Source organism: Nyctereutes procyonoides, unplaced genomic scaffold (genome assembly GCF_905146905.1).
Source record: "Nyctereutes procyonoides isolate TBG_1078 unplaced genomic scaffold, NYPRO_anot_genome, whole genome shotgun sequence".
NCBI classification, from domain to species: domain Eukaryota; kingdom Metazoa; phylum Chordata; class Mammalia; order Carnivora; family Canidae; genus Nyctereutes; species Nyctereutes procyonoides.
Genome location: NW_026575046.1, coordinates 67,872,034 through 67,887,285, shown reverse-complemented (window position 1 = coordinate 67,887,285; position 15,252 = coordinate 67,872,034). Strand labels below are relative to the sequence as shown.

The window sequence follows — 15,252 nt, the reverse complement described above, 5'->3', positions numbered from 1 at the left end:
ACATTCTGTTTTTAGCGTTAGTAGCAGATTCAGTGGAATAAACATTGCTTTTAAGGTTAGGAATTAAAATATATTTTTGGTTGTAAAGAGCTAAAAGTGATTTTTTAGGTAAATTATTCAAATAAGTGATTACATTAAGATGCTATTGTGTAGAATTGTTTAACTATTTGACCAGAAAATACATTTGATTAGTTGCAAATTTTCCCTTTTTTTGATTTGAGTCTGTATAGTTCTCCAGCTTATAAAGAATTCCTTCCTAACAAAACAGGTACTTTTTAAAGCACATGTATGAGTGATTGTGTATGAGTAAGTTATAAGTTCTCTGGTGCTATAAAGTCACAATGATCTAGGAATGTGGTGGTATCTCAAACTTGAGAAATGAGTATCTGAAATACTTAAATATCACATTCATCTGGAAGGAATCTATTAGGCCCACTCAAAGGATTGTTAACATCTTACAATTTCATGTTTTGGCAGGTAAACCTAGCCTTTAAGCAACCTGGAAAGAGGCTAGAGCACCAAGGAATTAGAATTGAATTTGTAGGTCAAATTGGTGAGTTTTAAATAGTATTACTTTTTTTTTTCCTTAATGATAACTGAGTTTGAAGAGGGTTGGATTTGGCACTTAAGTACTTGAATTAGAGCTTAGCTTTATGGAAGGAAGGAATTGATTTTGCATAAAAAAGAGGATAATATTATTTTATAAACACTAAATCATGTTTTTTTAAGTTGTGTTAAATGATATTTGACTCATCCTGCTTTTATTTGTTATTAACCTTAATTACTAAAAATGAAAGGAATTATGTAAGCTACCAGCCTTGGAAAATAATTCAAGTAAATTAGTCGACTCACTGAAATTTCCATCTGCCTACAATTTTCACCAGCTTTACAATTACCAGTGTCACCTTCATCCTTCGCCTTCTAATTACCCATGCCATTTGTATTCCTAACCTAGTGTGCCTATAGCCAGCCTCACCTGTCAAGAAAATTCTATGTGAAAAGGAAAGGTGTAATTTCTTCCTGACTTAGATCAGCTTGTGTACATTTCCACACATGTATTTCAGAGGCATTCTTGGTTTAGTAGGAGTTCAACTGGATAAATCTTTTGGTACTACACATTCAAGAAGAGAAAAGAAAATGGGTCTTTCTAATACCATGTACATAGTTAGATTTTAAATCTAGCTTTCTAAGATCTACATTTTTAAAGTACCAAAATTAGAATTGGTAGATATTTGTTTATACATCTACTACAGATGAGATTATACTTGAGGGGCAAATAATAATAATTCATTGATAGTTGATAAGTCTTTTGTATATTATAGTTTTATCAAGGTAACATATTTGCCTAACTAAAGCAAAACAACAAATGCTTTTTGCCTTGAAGGGAGGAAGTTCAGATAATTGCTGGAAATGTTTCTGTTAAAACAGCTTCATATTGGACAAACCCTACTACGTTAAAGGAATGAATAAATTTTTTATGATAGATATTTTCATTGTGCTGTGCGCCTTGAATTTTTTTATGCTTAGGTGGAGCATAATGAGGAGGATAATGGAATTTATATCATAGCTCTAGTATCTTAGAGACAAGTCCAACTAATTCTTTTGGTAAAAATTATTTGCTTTGGAAGTAGAAGTTTGGGTTTTAATGAAATAGATATAAAATGTAATTGGTCCTTTTTGTTTTTTAAAATTTCTTAGAACTTTTCAATGACAAGAGTAATACTCATGAATTTGTAAACCTAGTGAAAGAACTAGCCTTGCCTGGAGAATTGACTCAGAGCAGAAGCTATGATTTTGAATTTATGCAAGTTGAAAAGCCATATGAATCTTACATCGGTGCCAATGTCCGCTTGAGGTATGAATGTGTATTAACAGCTATAGTTGGTGTCAAAACCAGAAAGTAATGGCTACTATCAAATGTCTTATTAGAACTTATAATTACAATTCTGGACTGATATGCTTCAGATTTTTAAGAATTCTGCCAAATAGTTTTGTCTAGCTAATGCTCATCTGAGGTAATAAGAGCCTTTCATCATGAGAAGTTTTAGTCATATACTTCCTTGGTATGAATCCTCTTCCAGGTACTTCCTTTGTCTCATAAACAGAATTACCTCAAAATCCATTCGTTTCCCAGCAAATCTCATTTGACATATACTTAAGAAGCGATGAGATTTCCTCAGGTAGGCATGACCATAGCACTTCAAACGCATCTAAAAAGTATGTACGTTATTCTTAATACTGCACTTTGTATTTTTTTTTTTTTAATGGTAGGGGAATTTAAAAATTAGAACTCTTTCATGAAGTAAGTTGATCCCAAAGGATCAGCAAGGAGAAAGCTGGGTTGCAATTAATTTTTGCTTATTTAAAACACTAAAATTTATCATACGAGATTTAACTTATCTCTTCTTTGACTTTGTAGGTATTTTCTTAAAGTGACAATAGTAAGAAGACTGACAGACTTGGTAAAAGAATATGATCTTATTGTTCACCAGCTTGCCACATACCCTGATGTTAACAACTCTATTAAGATGGAAGTGGGTATTGAAGATTGTCTACACATAGAATTTGAATATAATAAATCAAAGTAAGTACTTTTAACAATAGATAACTTAAATGTTTGGGAAAAATGAAGAAATAAGCTTTGCAGGTCTTTGTAAATTGGTCAAAGTAAGGATAGAATTGAAATTAATGTTAATAGTCCAACAGACTCTCTGAGTGAAAAAAGTATTTTCAGATTCAGCACAGGTGTCTTTCATATTCATTTCTTAAGTCTGTGCTTAGTGATTTTTTTGTAGAGGATCTTATCATCTCAAAAGGCAACTTATCCCTTCTGTCTAAAAAATTTACCTTTCTGGGTTGATAGAACTTTAGCCTAGTTACCTCTTTAAAACTAAACAAAAATACTTTTTTTCTGCCTACATAAGCAATACGTTTTCATTATTGAAAATTTTAGCAATATAAAAAACCACGTTTTAAATTTTATTTGATATGTTTATTATTTTTACCACTTAGTCATAATTATCTTGTATATCTCTTGTATATCTTTCCATGGGAGAGGGAAAGATACGTATTATGTTGTATTTTTACAGAAGTGGGCTCCTGTTTTGTTTATTGTTTAATGCCTTTTTAAACTTTATTATGAAAAAATTCAAGCATAGTCCAAAGTACATGAACAGTGCAGTGAATCCTCAGGTGCTCAGTGCTCAGCTCCAGCAGTTGTCAGTACACAGATCTGTTTTATCTGGATCCAGCCCCGACACTCCCACGAGATAATATTGAAGCCAATTCCAGACATAGAGTTTTATCCATAAAGATTGTGTATCATTTTTTTGATTGTGTATCATTTTTAATGTAACTATAATACTGTTATAAATGTCTTTTTTTCCCATGTGCTTTGTTCAAATCAGTATCCAGACAAAATTTGTTCAAATACATGGCATCCAGACACATTGGTTGTTTGACTCTTAAATTTCTTTCAGTTTATGGGGTGCCTTGGTGGCTCTCAGTCAGTTAAGCCTTGATCTTCAGCTCAGGTCGTGGTCCCGGGGTCCTGGGATGAAGCTCCATGTCTGGCTCCCTGCTCAGTGGGGAGCCTGCCTCTCCCTCGGTTACCCCTCCCACTATTCTCTCTCTCTCTCAAATAAATAAATAAAATCTTTATTTTTTATTTTTTTAAAGCTTTTATTCATCTATTTTTGACAGACAGCCTTCTGTTACATGACTTTTTTTAGTTGCCACTTGCCAGTTTATGTCACTTTTAAAAATGTGATATAAGTATGCCTTCAGAGTCTTAAATTATATCGTTAATAAAATTATCAGATTGTTTAGGACCTAAAAAGTTGTCACTGGAAGCCTCCCTTCAGGATGACATAATTACATTGGTCAACTCCTGGGATATTATTCTGAGATCCAAACCTGGGAGAAGGTTAAAAAGCCCTCTAGGTATTGTAATTTCCAGGTTTATTACCACATCATTTCAGAGTTTGTGGGAAAGGACTTTGATGACTTGTTATCATAGCAATAAACCTGTGGAGTCTCCTTTTTGTGGGCAAGTGCTTTGTTAGCTGCACTATCCTAGCATTTAGAGTAACAGGACACTAAACTCTTGTGTAGAATTTTAATGTTCGGAAACATCTTTATACACCAAATAAATATCGCAAGCATAACCATCTTAATTTTCTGTGCTTAAATTCTTTGGAAACTAATCTCTAAGTAAATGACCCCTCAGTTAATCAGGCTAATTCTTCTCTTTGAGGTATATTGATGGTCAGGTAAAAGCTTGATTCCTATTTTTATAGTAAAATGATGGAAAAAAAAGAACATGGTTTTGGGTTGGTTTTTTTTTTTTTTAAGATTTTATTTATTTGAGAGCATGAGCAGGAGGAAGGGCAGAGGGACAGGGACAAGTGGACTCCCTGCTGACAAGGAGCCAGAGATAGGGCTGTATCTCAGGACCCCGAGATCATAACCCAAGCCAAAGTCAGACACTTAACCAACAAAGCCAACCAGGTACCCCCCAAATGGTATTTTGTTCCTAGTTACTGCCCTAAAGATGTCTGCTAAAGCCTTTCGGGACATATTTCACCTTTTTTTTTTTTTTTTTTTAAGATTTATTTATTTGAGAGAGAGAGCGAGCAAATGAACACGTGCATGAGCAGAGGGAGAAAGAGGGAGAGAGAATCCAAAGCAGACTCTACACTGAGCCCAAAGTCCAATGTGGGGCTCGATCTCACGACTCCGATTAAACCTGAGCTGAAACCAAGAGTCAGATGCTTAACTGACTGTGCTATGCCACTCGGGTGCCCCTCTATGTTTTCATATTTTTTAAGTTGATTTTTAGTAAATGAGGTATGTTCTTTCCCCAAAGGTATCATCTAAAGGATGTGATTGTTGGAAAAATATACTTTTTATTAGTAAGAATAAAAATCCAACATATGGAGTTGCAGCTGATCAAAAAAGAGATCACAGGAATTGGTAAGTCAAAAAGAATATTTGAATTAAAATTCCTGTTTTAAAATTTTTTAAATCTTCAAATATTGTTTAGACATAACATAAATATACATATTAATACTAACTTTGATACTTAATATTGCTTAATATTTATGCTGTTTTAAAAATTAATTTTTGAATGTTATAAATTCACATGGTTCAAAAATAAATGATAAAAGACTATATATATATAGTAAAAAGCATCCTATTTGTAGTACTCCATTTATCATAAGTCATATGTTTATAAGTTTTAAAATGTTTCTTGATATTTATACGTATACAAAGTATCTCTATATTATACCTCCCCCCCTTTAAGTTAAATGTTTATGTACAATGTATATTTTGCTTTTTCAGTTAATATATTAGAGATCTTTGCATATCAGTGTGTAGAGTACTTTCTCATCTTTTTTGTAGTATTCCTTTCTGTGGGTTTACTAGAATTTTACCAGTCTGCTACAGGTTGTTTCCAGTCATTTGCTATTCCAAACAGTGCTTCATAATGTCATTTTGCATGTATGCAAGTGTGTTTGCAAGATGAAAAACTTAAAAGTAGAATTGTTATTTCAAGGAGTATACTCTTTTGTGACTTTGATACATACCAGTTTGTCCTCTTTGAGGGTTGTACCAGTTTGCATTACTACCAGCAAGGAATGTAGAAGAGTACCTCTTTTCCTCCTGTTCTTACCAACACATTATAAAATTTTTTAGCTGATCTGATGGGTAGGGGAAAAAATTGCTTGTTGTAGTTTTAATTTAGTTTTCTCATTCTTAATGAGGGTAAGCATCTTCTCATGTATATAAAAGCTATTTGTATTTCTTTCTGTACCGACTGCCTATCCATATCCTTTGTTCTATCTCTATTGGATTATTGGTCTTTTCTTACTGATTTGTAGAAACTATATATTAGGGAAAGCAGTTCCTTTTTCTGTATTAAAAGCAGCAAAAATTTCCCTTGTTTGTCTTGCTTATGATGGTTTTTGCCATGTAGAAGTTCTTTTTGTTTGTGTAGTAAAATTTACCAGGTTTTCCTTTTATACTCTCTAGGTTTTGTGCCACAGAAAGACCTTTTTCACACTGAGGTTCTAAATATAATTTTTTTGTGCTTGATTCTCCTAAAATAATATAGTTTTGAGATTTTGTTTAAATTTTTAATTTATTTGGAATGTATCTTGATAGGGATCCAACTTTAGTTTTTTCCAGATGGCTGACCAGTTGCCCCAGAATTATTTTTAACTGCTTTTTAACTTTAATTAGTGTATAGATTTAATTTGTTTTCTTTGTTGGATTTTTGCTGAAAATGATTTTAGGCAACACTTTTTAAGAATTTATAATTGGAGTCATAATTAGAAACATCTGTGATTTCTTAATCTCCATTTTCACCTGCTAATAAAAGTTTAAATGATTTAAAGATATTAAATTCAAATGTCAAAAAAAAATGTCGGGTTCCTTTTCGTTGTTTAAAAAGAAATTATTTAAATATTGTTTTGGTTAAAAAATTGTGCTGATTCTAGAAAAGTTTAAATAAAAAATAATCTGTACTCATTCAGAACAGAGTTTAATTAGTCTTTGCATATTATATATTTTACAACATTGGGATCATTAATGTATGTTTCAGTATGCTTTTTTATTTATCATATCATTGAGTTTTTGCAGATGACTGGGGTCAAATCTCTTAAAAGTCAAATACCCAAATTTAAGAGAACTATATCAATAGTTCTCAGAACTCAGTTTGATGTTTTCTCCATTTAAAGTTAACTAACTGAAAGAAGAGTTTGGATATTGCAGAGAAACCTAGCATATGACGGTGGTTATTTCTGATGTGTATTGCTGGTTTCTATTTTAGTAGATATTAGAAATGATAGAAGGAACTCAATGGAGAAGATTCTTTCTGAACTATATATTTGGGAAGAAGAGTGAAACATTCAGTTGAGTGATAAGTATGTTAAGTGTAGATCAAGAAATAGAATAAAGGGCAGCCCGGGTGGCTCAGCGGTTTAGCACCACCTTCAGCCCGGGGCATGATCCTGGAGACCCTGAATCGAGTCCCACGTCAGGCTCTCTGCATGGAGTCTGTTTCTCCCTCTGCCTGTGTCTCTGCATCTCTCTGTCTCTCTCATGAATAAATAAATAAAATCTTAAAAAAGAGAGAGAAAAAAATGACCAACATTTTCACAAAATGGGAGGATAAATTAAAATAATAAACTAAAATAATGTAGTTGGAAAATAAGATAAAAGGTTGGAAATTATATTCTGGAAATATTTAATGTCATTTACATTATTTTTTTAAATGCTATTTACATTATTGTGCTAGGACCCAGTACCACCACAGAAACAGAAACAATTGCAAAATATGAAATAATGGATGGTGCACCCGTAAAAGGTAACATACTTTTTTCATTTACTACTTTTGTGTGATAGGTAGTACAAATAGTAGTGTTCATGGCAGTTTAGTTTGAAAATATTTATGTAGTGTAAATGTATTTGTGGATTTTTAATTGATTCTTATGATAATATTTTTAAAATCATCTTTGGATACATACTGAAAGACTGTAATAGTACTTCCTAGTCTGAAGTAAGGTTTAATTTTTTATTCAGTTTAAATTTTAGTATTCAGGGGTGCCTGGATGGCTCACTTGGTTTCTTGATCTCAGCTCAGGTGTTGATCTTAGGGCTGTGAATTCAAGGCCGGAGCTGGGCTCCATACTGGGCATGGAGCCAACTTAAAACAAAAAGAAAAGGAAAAAAAAATTAAATTTAGTATTTATAAGACACATTTGTTTGTATTATCTCCTCTCTAGTTCTGAGTTTGTAATATTTTGGTTGTCTTCTGCTACAATAGTTTATCTTGGTAAGTCTTTTTTACTCATGCTGAATACATGGTGCACTGTAGCTGATCATTAATTTCTGTGCGATTTGGTAGTCCTTTTGGCCCCCAAGAAAATAAGCAATTCTGTTATTATCTTCAGTATCCAAGATAATGAAGCCAGTATATATAATTTTTTAAGAAAGATTTTTAACCTTTTTGTGTGTGTCATCTCTACACCCAACATGGGGCTCAGACTTAGAGCCCTGAGATCAAGAGTCACGTGCTCTATTGACTGAGCCAGCCATACACCTCACTGTTTATCATTTTATAATTATATCTTTGGCTTTTCTCACTTTGTTAGTATTTATTTCAAAAAGTAGCTATCATTTACTGAGTGTCAACTATAGACTAGGCATTGTAGTCTGAGGTGCTCTAATGTTTCCTTTGAGTTAGGTATGACATCCCTTATTCTACAGATTATACTGAGATACAAAGAGTTCAAAAAATTTGTTAAAGGTAAAGCGTAAGGGAGGCAGAACTTTATTTCTATTCATCTTAGATTTTCAGCTGGGACTCTAACAGAAGGACAGATTGATGGAAAGGAAAAAAAAATTTATTGCATGCAGTGCATGTCACACAGGAGAAACCTGAACAGAAAATAATTCAAAATAGTGGCTTAGAATTTCAGCGGGTATGGCATCTTCAAAAGAACAATAAATTTGGAGAGTTAATTGGACAAAGGAAAGCAGATGTAGGCTTCCAGGGCTGTGACAAGCTGTGCAAAGCTAAATCTAAGGGAGGAAATGGCTGGAGTAAGGTTTGTTTGCTGATTCCTGATCAGCCAGCCAGCCATCCCGGGGCTGATGAGACTCTGTCTTCATTAAAGGGAGAATTTATATGCTGCCTTTAGGCAGAATATGAGGAGTCTTTTCTGCTTTTTGCTGCTTCTAAATTGCCTTCAGCTCAAAATAATTTTTACGTCAAAGAGGCAGATTTTATGGTGACATAATCTGCCTTCAATAGCTAATCATTGCAGAATTGGAGCTTGAGCCCCAGCCTTTCTGACTTCAAGACCTGCGTTTGTGTGTGTGTGTGTGTGTGTGTGTGTGTGTATACACTCCTGTTATACAACATTACTTTGTAAAATTTCAGCAGCTACAAAGTTTTATGTAAAGTAATGGGTCATATATCTTTCAGGAAATGGATGTGCATCAGAAAAGTATTACATATAAAAGTTTCAAGACAGAATATGCAAATAGTTACCTTAGGAAAGAAGCCATGAGAATCTGAATAGCAATCTTTTTGGTAACGAAGGAATAATCATCATTCGGAACAGTTTGTTGCTTTGGATGAATTAGTTAATAAGTATTGAAGAACTTATGCATATGATTAGAAATTATGGTAAACTTCATTGAAAGAATAACAAAACTATTAAAACAGCACTTACTTGCTGGCACTATTCCTAGCTTTTTACATATGTTAACTCATATAGTCCTTACAAGTCTCTGTAAGACAGATATTATTGGTATTCTCCATTTCACAGAAAAGGAACTTGAAACAATGGTTATATGGCTTGGCCAAATTCACATAGCCAGTGAGTTGTAGAGTTGGCCTCTGAATCTAGGCATTCTGACTCCAGAGCAGTGGTTCTCATTTAGGGGCAGTTTTGCTACCCCTGCCACCCCCTGGGCATTTGCTGTTTCCTGGAGTTATTTTTGGTTGCCACACTTGGGGAATGCTGCTATCTAGAAAGTAGAGGCCAGGGATGCTGGGGAATGCTGCTATCTAGAAAGTAGAGGCCAGGGATGCTGCTGAATGTCCTACAGTGTGTAGGAACTTACCTACAACAAAAAGTTATTGGGCCCAAAATGTCAGTATTGCAAGGCTGAGAAACCCTGGTCTAAAGTTTTTTTTATGCTACCATCTAATGAAGAACTAAAGTGTGTCTTCTGTATAATGCTTAGTTTTAAGTGTTATGCGACTATATTTAATCATCTTTAGAATTAAATGGACTTTGCTTTTCTTTCAGGTGAATCAATTCCAATAAGACTATTTTTAGCGGGATATGACCCAACTCCAACAATGAGAGATGTGAACAAAAAATTTTCAGTAAGGTACTTTTTGAATCTAGTCCTTGTTGATGAGGAAGACAGAAGGTACTTCAAGCAGCAGGTATGGTGCCAGTTGGACTGATGTTTTGTTCTACAGCAATTATGAAAACACTTTTCTGAGCTTTACAGTACCAAGCAAGTGGGGTTTTTATGATAAGGAAGTAGGTGTGAATGGAATAGGGTTAGGACAGATCTCTTCCCTGTCATTACACAGGACTCTAGAATGAGCTGTCATTTAACAGAGCTTTTAGTTTTCTTTTGAAAGTTTGTTTTTATAAAAAATACCTACAGTTTTCTTTTGAAAGTTTGTTTTTATAAAAATACCTACTGTTTGTTTAAAAAAATCAGGCAATAAAGAATAGTCAACAAAAATTCCACCACCATTGTGGTTCTTTTTTTCTTTTAAAAAAAACATTTTATTTATTCATGAGAGACATAGGGAGAGGGGCAGAGACACAGGCAGAGGGAGAAGCAGGCTCCATGCAGGGAGCTTGATGTGGGACTCGATCTCCAGACTTCAGGATCATGCCCTGTGCGGAAGGCAGGCACTAAACTGCTGAGCCACCCAGGGATCCCCATTGTGGTTATTTTTCCAGACAAACTTGCATAAGTGCATTTAGATCATATTATGTGTGTTGTTCTTTAATTTGCTTTTTCATTCAGTAGTATTTTGAGTATCTTTATCAACAAATGTAGATTTCTGTTATCACTTGGAATGATTTTACTAACTTGATGGATTCTGGGGTTTCCATTCTGTTACAAAGGTAACTGAGATGACCAAAATCTAATAATTACTTTCATTATATAAAATGTTTATCATAAAACTCGTTCTCATTTGAAAATCAATTAAAAGCAATTGGTGAATTTTTCAATTAAGATTGTGATTGGAATGGTATTTTGTATTATGAATCGGATTAATAAAATTTGAATGTCAGTTGAGTATTCAGAACTAAATTAGAAATTACTCTGCAGTGGAATGCCTGGGTGGCTCAGTGGTTGAACATTTGCCTTCGACTCAGGGCGTGATCCTGGAGTCTCAAGATCGAGTCCTGCATCGGGTTCCCTGCTTCTCTCTCTGCCTATGTCTCTGTCTCTCTCTGTGTATGTGTCTCATGAATAAATTAAAAAAAACTACTCTGCACTGAGTATTGTGAAGAGTGCAAAAACTATCTTTTATAAACATAGGTTGACCTCAAGGTCCTCACATTGCATATGTGTGGAAAGAGAAAGATATATAAGCTAATTACAGAAAACTTATAGTTTGACAATAGAAGAGAGCAAACCTTTTCTGCTAATATTGTCGTAATGCTGTAAAATTAAACGTAGGCAATTTGTAGCTCACGATAGATGAAATAGGGGTACCTGGGTGACTCAGTTGGGTAAGTGTCTGACTCTCTATTTCAGCTCAGGTCGTGATCTCAGGGTTGTGAGATAGAGCCTCTCATTGGGATCTCTGCTGGGTGTAGAGCCTGCTTTGGATTCTTCCTCTCCCTTTCACTCTGCCCCTCAACTCTGTCTATAAAAAAAAGATTATACAAACTTTACAATCAGTCACATATTTGTAGCCCTGTTGAAAATGAGTACATTGATTCCCATGGACATTCATTTGGATGTTTGATAACCATGATAGCCTGTCATGACTTTATGAAGCAAATTTAGGACTTTTTTTTTAACTTTAGGAATTTAAAAGAGATCTCAGGATGGATTGGTTAGGGCAAGATTTTGATAGAGGAATAAATATTTGAAGAATATTTAGGAGAAATTTTAGGGCAAGTGTATTTAGAGTGCATTGGGAGCAGAGAGTTAACTGGCTGGTGGGGGGAACACAGTGATATTGGTAAATTGGATAAAGGTGTTAAAGGATATCGAATGTCTGATTTGATATTTATCCTAGAGGTGCTGAGAACTACTGAAGTACAATCCAAGCAATGTTTTAGACTAATCTGGTAGTGATTGGAAGATGGATTAGAAAGGGGCCTCAGGCACTAGAGGCAGAGCATCTACCAAGAAGTTCTGAGTGTCTAAGGTTGAAGTGACAAAGGTTTGAATGTGGATAAGGGCAGAACAGCAAACCAAGGACAGGTTTTAGGAATTCTTTAAAGCAGTGAGAGCTAGGATTTTGTGCCAGATAGGTAGGATTGGTGGTGGTGGTGTGCATAGGTGCTGATGAGAGGGGACCAGGGCTGGTAGAACGGGTGGTCCAAGTTTAGAATTGGAAGAAAGTAGGTCACTCAACAAAGAGAACAGCTTTCCTTGGGAAGAATTTAATTTTGATGTCATTAAAGTGGCATTTATTTCCATAAATCCATGAAGATTTAAGACATGATATGAGAATATTAATTTGTTGATGTCTTCCATTTGTTTTACTAGGAGATCATTTTATGGAGAAAAGCTCCAGAAAAATTGAGGAAACAGAGAACAAACTTCCACCAGCGATTTGAATCACCAGAATCACAGGCATCTCCTGAACAGCCTGAAATGTGAACTGAATAGGAGAGAAAAAGAAAAGCAAAAAACTCCTATATCCATTAAGTTCAGCAGATTAAAGATGGTTGCAGCTTGTAGGGGGGGGAAAGGCCAAAACTCCATTTACAATAGTCTTCCTTTATCTTACAGTGCTGCATTTATTTTATGATACAACTAAATGTTCTTCATGTATATACATTAAAAAAAGCGCTTTCTTTGAAACACTGGAAATTTCTTAAGCTGCCGTTTTTTTCTTTTTTTTTTTTTACTGCACACTTTGATGATGAGCACTATATGCATCAACATAAACATTAAAGATTTTCATGTGAGTAGGCTGGTATTTGTAATTTTGCTTTCTTCGTAATGTTAATTATAAATACTTCTTTTTCATGCTAATAATTACCTCTTATTCTCTACATGCAAAAAATTAAATATTTTGTGTTCAAATAAAAATAGAAAAATTGAGTGGGCCTTAACATCCTGGAAAGATTTAAAATATGGCATCTCAATATTTTTGAGAAATACATTTATGTTTCTACATGTGTGTTCGAGAAATGCATACAGAGGGTTTCACTGTAGGTGCTTTTGATTCTACCATTCCATGACTTCCTGAATTGTATCCTCTTTGAAATCTTCTGTGGTGGGAATGTAAAATTTGTCTCTGAGGTTATGTGGCCTGTCACTGTTGACGCTTGCTGCTGCTCCGCCCTTCCCCTCCCCTCCCCTCTCCTCTCCTTCTCTTCTTTCATTCATTCTTTCTTTTTTGCCATATTAAGTAACTATTTTGCTACTACTTTCCAGCAGGTACCACTGTATGTTTTTTGCAATGTAGAGTTGACTATGTTGGCATTTTAGAATTTGTTAAAACTATATAATTTTTCCATAAATACTTTGAATTTTTTAAAAATTTAGGGCATATTTTTACCACATACATACAAATATAATTTTCTTGCCTTCATAAATACTCTCATCTCTTTCCAGGGAAAATTTGAGGATGGGGAACTCAGGAGGACCTGGGAAGCATGTAGTTTATCTAGATCTGGACAATTTCATGTTTGTTAAACTGGAACTTTGGCTAGTTCAAATTTGAATGTAATTTTACCCATTTTGTTTAAATTTTGTTAACACTAAATTCAAGTCATTTATTCAAAGTCTCCAAAAAGATGATTTTAATCATCTGTTCATATGCATGGGGGTCTGATCCCAGATACACTAAATGTGGAGTGTAGGAACTAAAATGAAGCCTGCTGTGTGAAACTACTTTCACTTAGGGTTCACTGGTTTTTGTACCAATATTTTTTTATACACTTCAGTGCAAGTCTTGTCAGTTAACCTTACTTTCTGAGTAAGCTAAGTAACCCAAATTACATTTCTTTAAACCTGTTTACTATACTATGGCACTTTGATAAAATGGTCAGTAACCAACTTTACTGACAAAAGGTTCCATGTACGATGTGCTGGAGCATCTATTTTAAACGTGGCTATCTGTGAATGGTAATGTTTTCCTTCATGTAAGTGCCTGTTCAGAGTTTCAAAATTTAAAAATGCCAAATATTTTCATGGTCACTTGCATGTAGTAATCTAGGAAATATTCGAAATTTTGAAAACCAATTGTATTTAACCAGCCTCAAATTGTGCAACCATGATGTATAATAAAGAATTTGAAATGATCCTGAGCTTGCTATTTGAATGATTAAAATAGTTCTATTCTCAAATCTCATGGTCAGATTTATCATTGAGGACAGGATTGCTCATAGTTTAGGAAGCTATATTTGTGACAAGTTTTTATAAATATTGTCAGTTCCAATTTCAAATAGTTATATAATACTTTTAATTAGGTGGCTTAAAACTTATAAATAGGATGCTTATTCACTTTGCTCAAGACTTTGTTGCATAACCAAGAATAAAATATGAAATATTTGGTGAACTGAGTAAAAACTTGGCCAATTAATTAGAAATAAACTGAGAAATTTGTGTCTTTATTGAAAAGACAGATGTACCTGGCTGTCTCAGTTGGTAGAGCATATGGCTTTTGTTTTTTTAATATTCATTTGAGAGAGAGCATGGGTGAGCAGGAGGAGAGGGAGAGAGAATCCTCAAGCCGACTCCTTGCTGATAATGGGACCAGATGTGAGGCTTGATCCCAGGTCCCTGAGATCATGACTCGAGCAAAAATGAAGATTGAAGACACTTAACCAACTGAGCCACCCAGGTGACCCAAGATGTGACTCTTGATCTCAGGGTCATGAGTTTGAGCCCCATGTTGGGTGCAGATATTACTTAATTTTTAAAAAGTACAATATCTAATCCAGTGGTTCTCAATCCTGGCTGATGTTCAAATCACTGTAACTTTTTAAAATAACAATGCCAGGTCCTTCCTACCCAGACCAATAAAATCAGAATTTCAGAGGCCAGGGTATGAGCATTACAGAAAACCATCCAGGTTGAGAACCATTGTCCAAACCAAGTGAATGGTTGCTTCCGTCACTAGTAATTTTTTTTTTTTAAGTTTTGAACTGTAAGATTTAGTTTAGAAAGAGAACATGCAAACAGGGAGAAGGGCAGAGGGAGGGGGAGAAGCAGATTCCATTCCGAATGGGAGCCCAGTGGGCTTGATCTCATAACCCTGAGATCTTGACCTGAACTGAAATCAAGTTGGACACTTAACCAACTGAGCCACCCAGGCGCCCCTGAACTTTATTTTTTTTATTTTAAAGATTTTTATTTATTCATGAGAGACTCAGAGGCAGAGACACGGGCAGAGGGAGAAGCAGGCTCCGTGCAGGGAGCCCAATATGGAACTCTGGAATCATGCCCTGAGCCAAAGGCAGACACTCAACCACCGAGCCACCCAGGCATCCCCTGAACTTTATTTTTTTA

General features: G+C 34.7%; 1 protein-coding gene across 2 annotated transcripts in view; it reads left to right on the top strand.

Annotated features, from left to right (window-relative positions):
- The window catches only part of VPS26A (VPS26 retromer complex component A), a 31,051-nt gene extending 17,009 nt beyond the window's left edge, over window positions 1-14,042 (top strand). For both annotated transcript variants that reach the window (XM_055325463.1, XM_055325462.1), the window contains exons 3-9: window positions 478-553; window positions 1,699-1,855; window positions 2,420-2,584; window positions 4,868-4,974; window positions 7,301-7,369; window positions 9,825-9,967; window positions 12,277-14,042. In XM_055325463.1, coding sequence (XP_055181438.1) covers window positions 478-553; window positions 1,699-1,855; window positions 2,420-2,584; window positions 4,868-4,974; window positions 7,301-7,369; window positions 9,825-9,967; window positions 12,277-12,390 — 831 coding nt within the window. In that variant the 3' untranslated portion in view covers window positions 12,391-14,042. The remainder of the gene's footprint in view (window positions 1-477; window positions 554-1,698; window positions 1,856-2,419; window positions 2,585-4,867; window positions 4,975-7,300; window positions 7,370-9,824; window positions 9,968-12,276) is intronic.
- The last annotated feature ends 1,210 nt before the right edge of the window (window positions 14,043-15,252 follow it).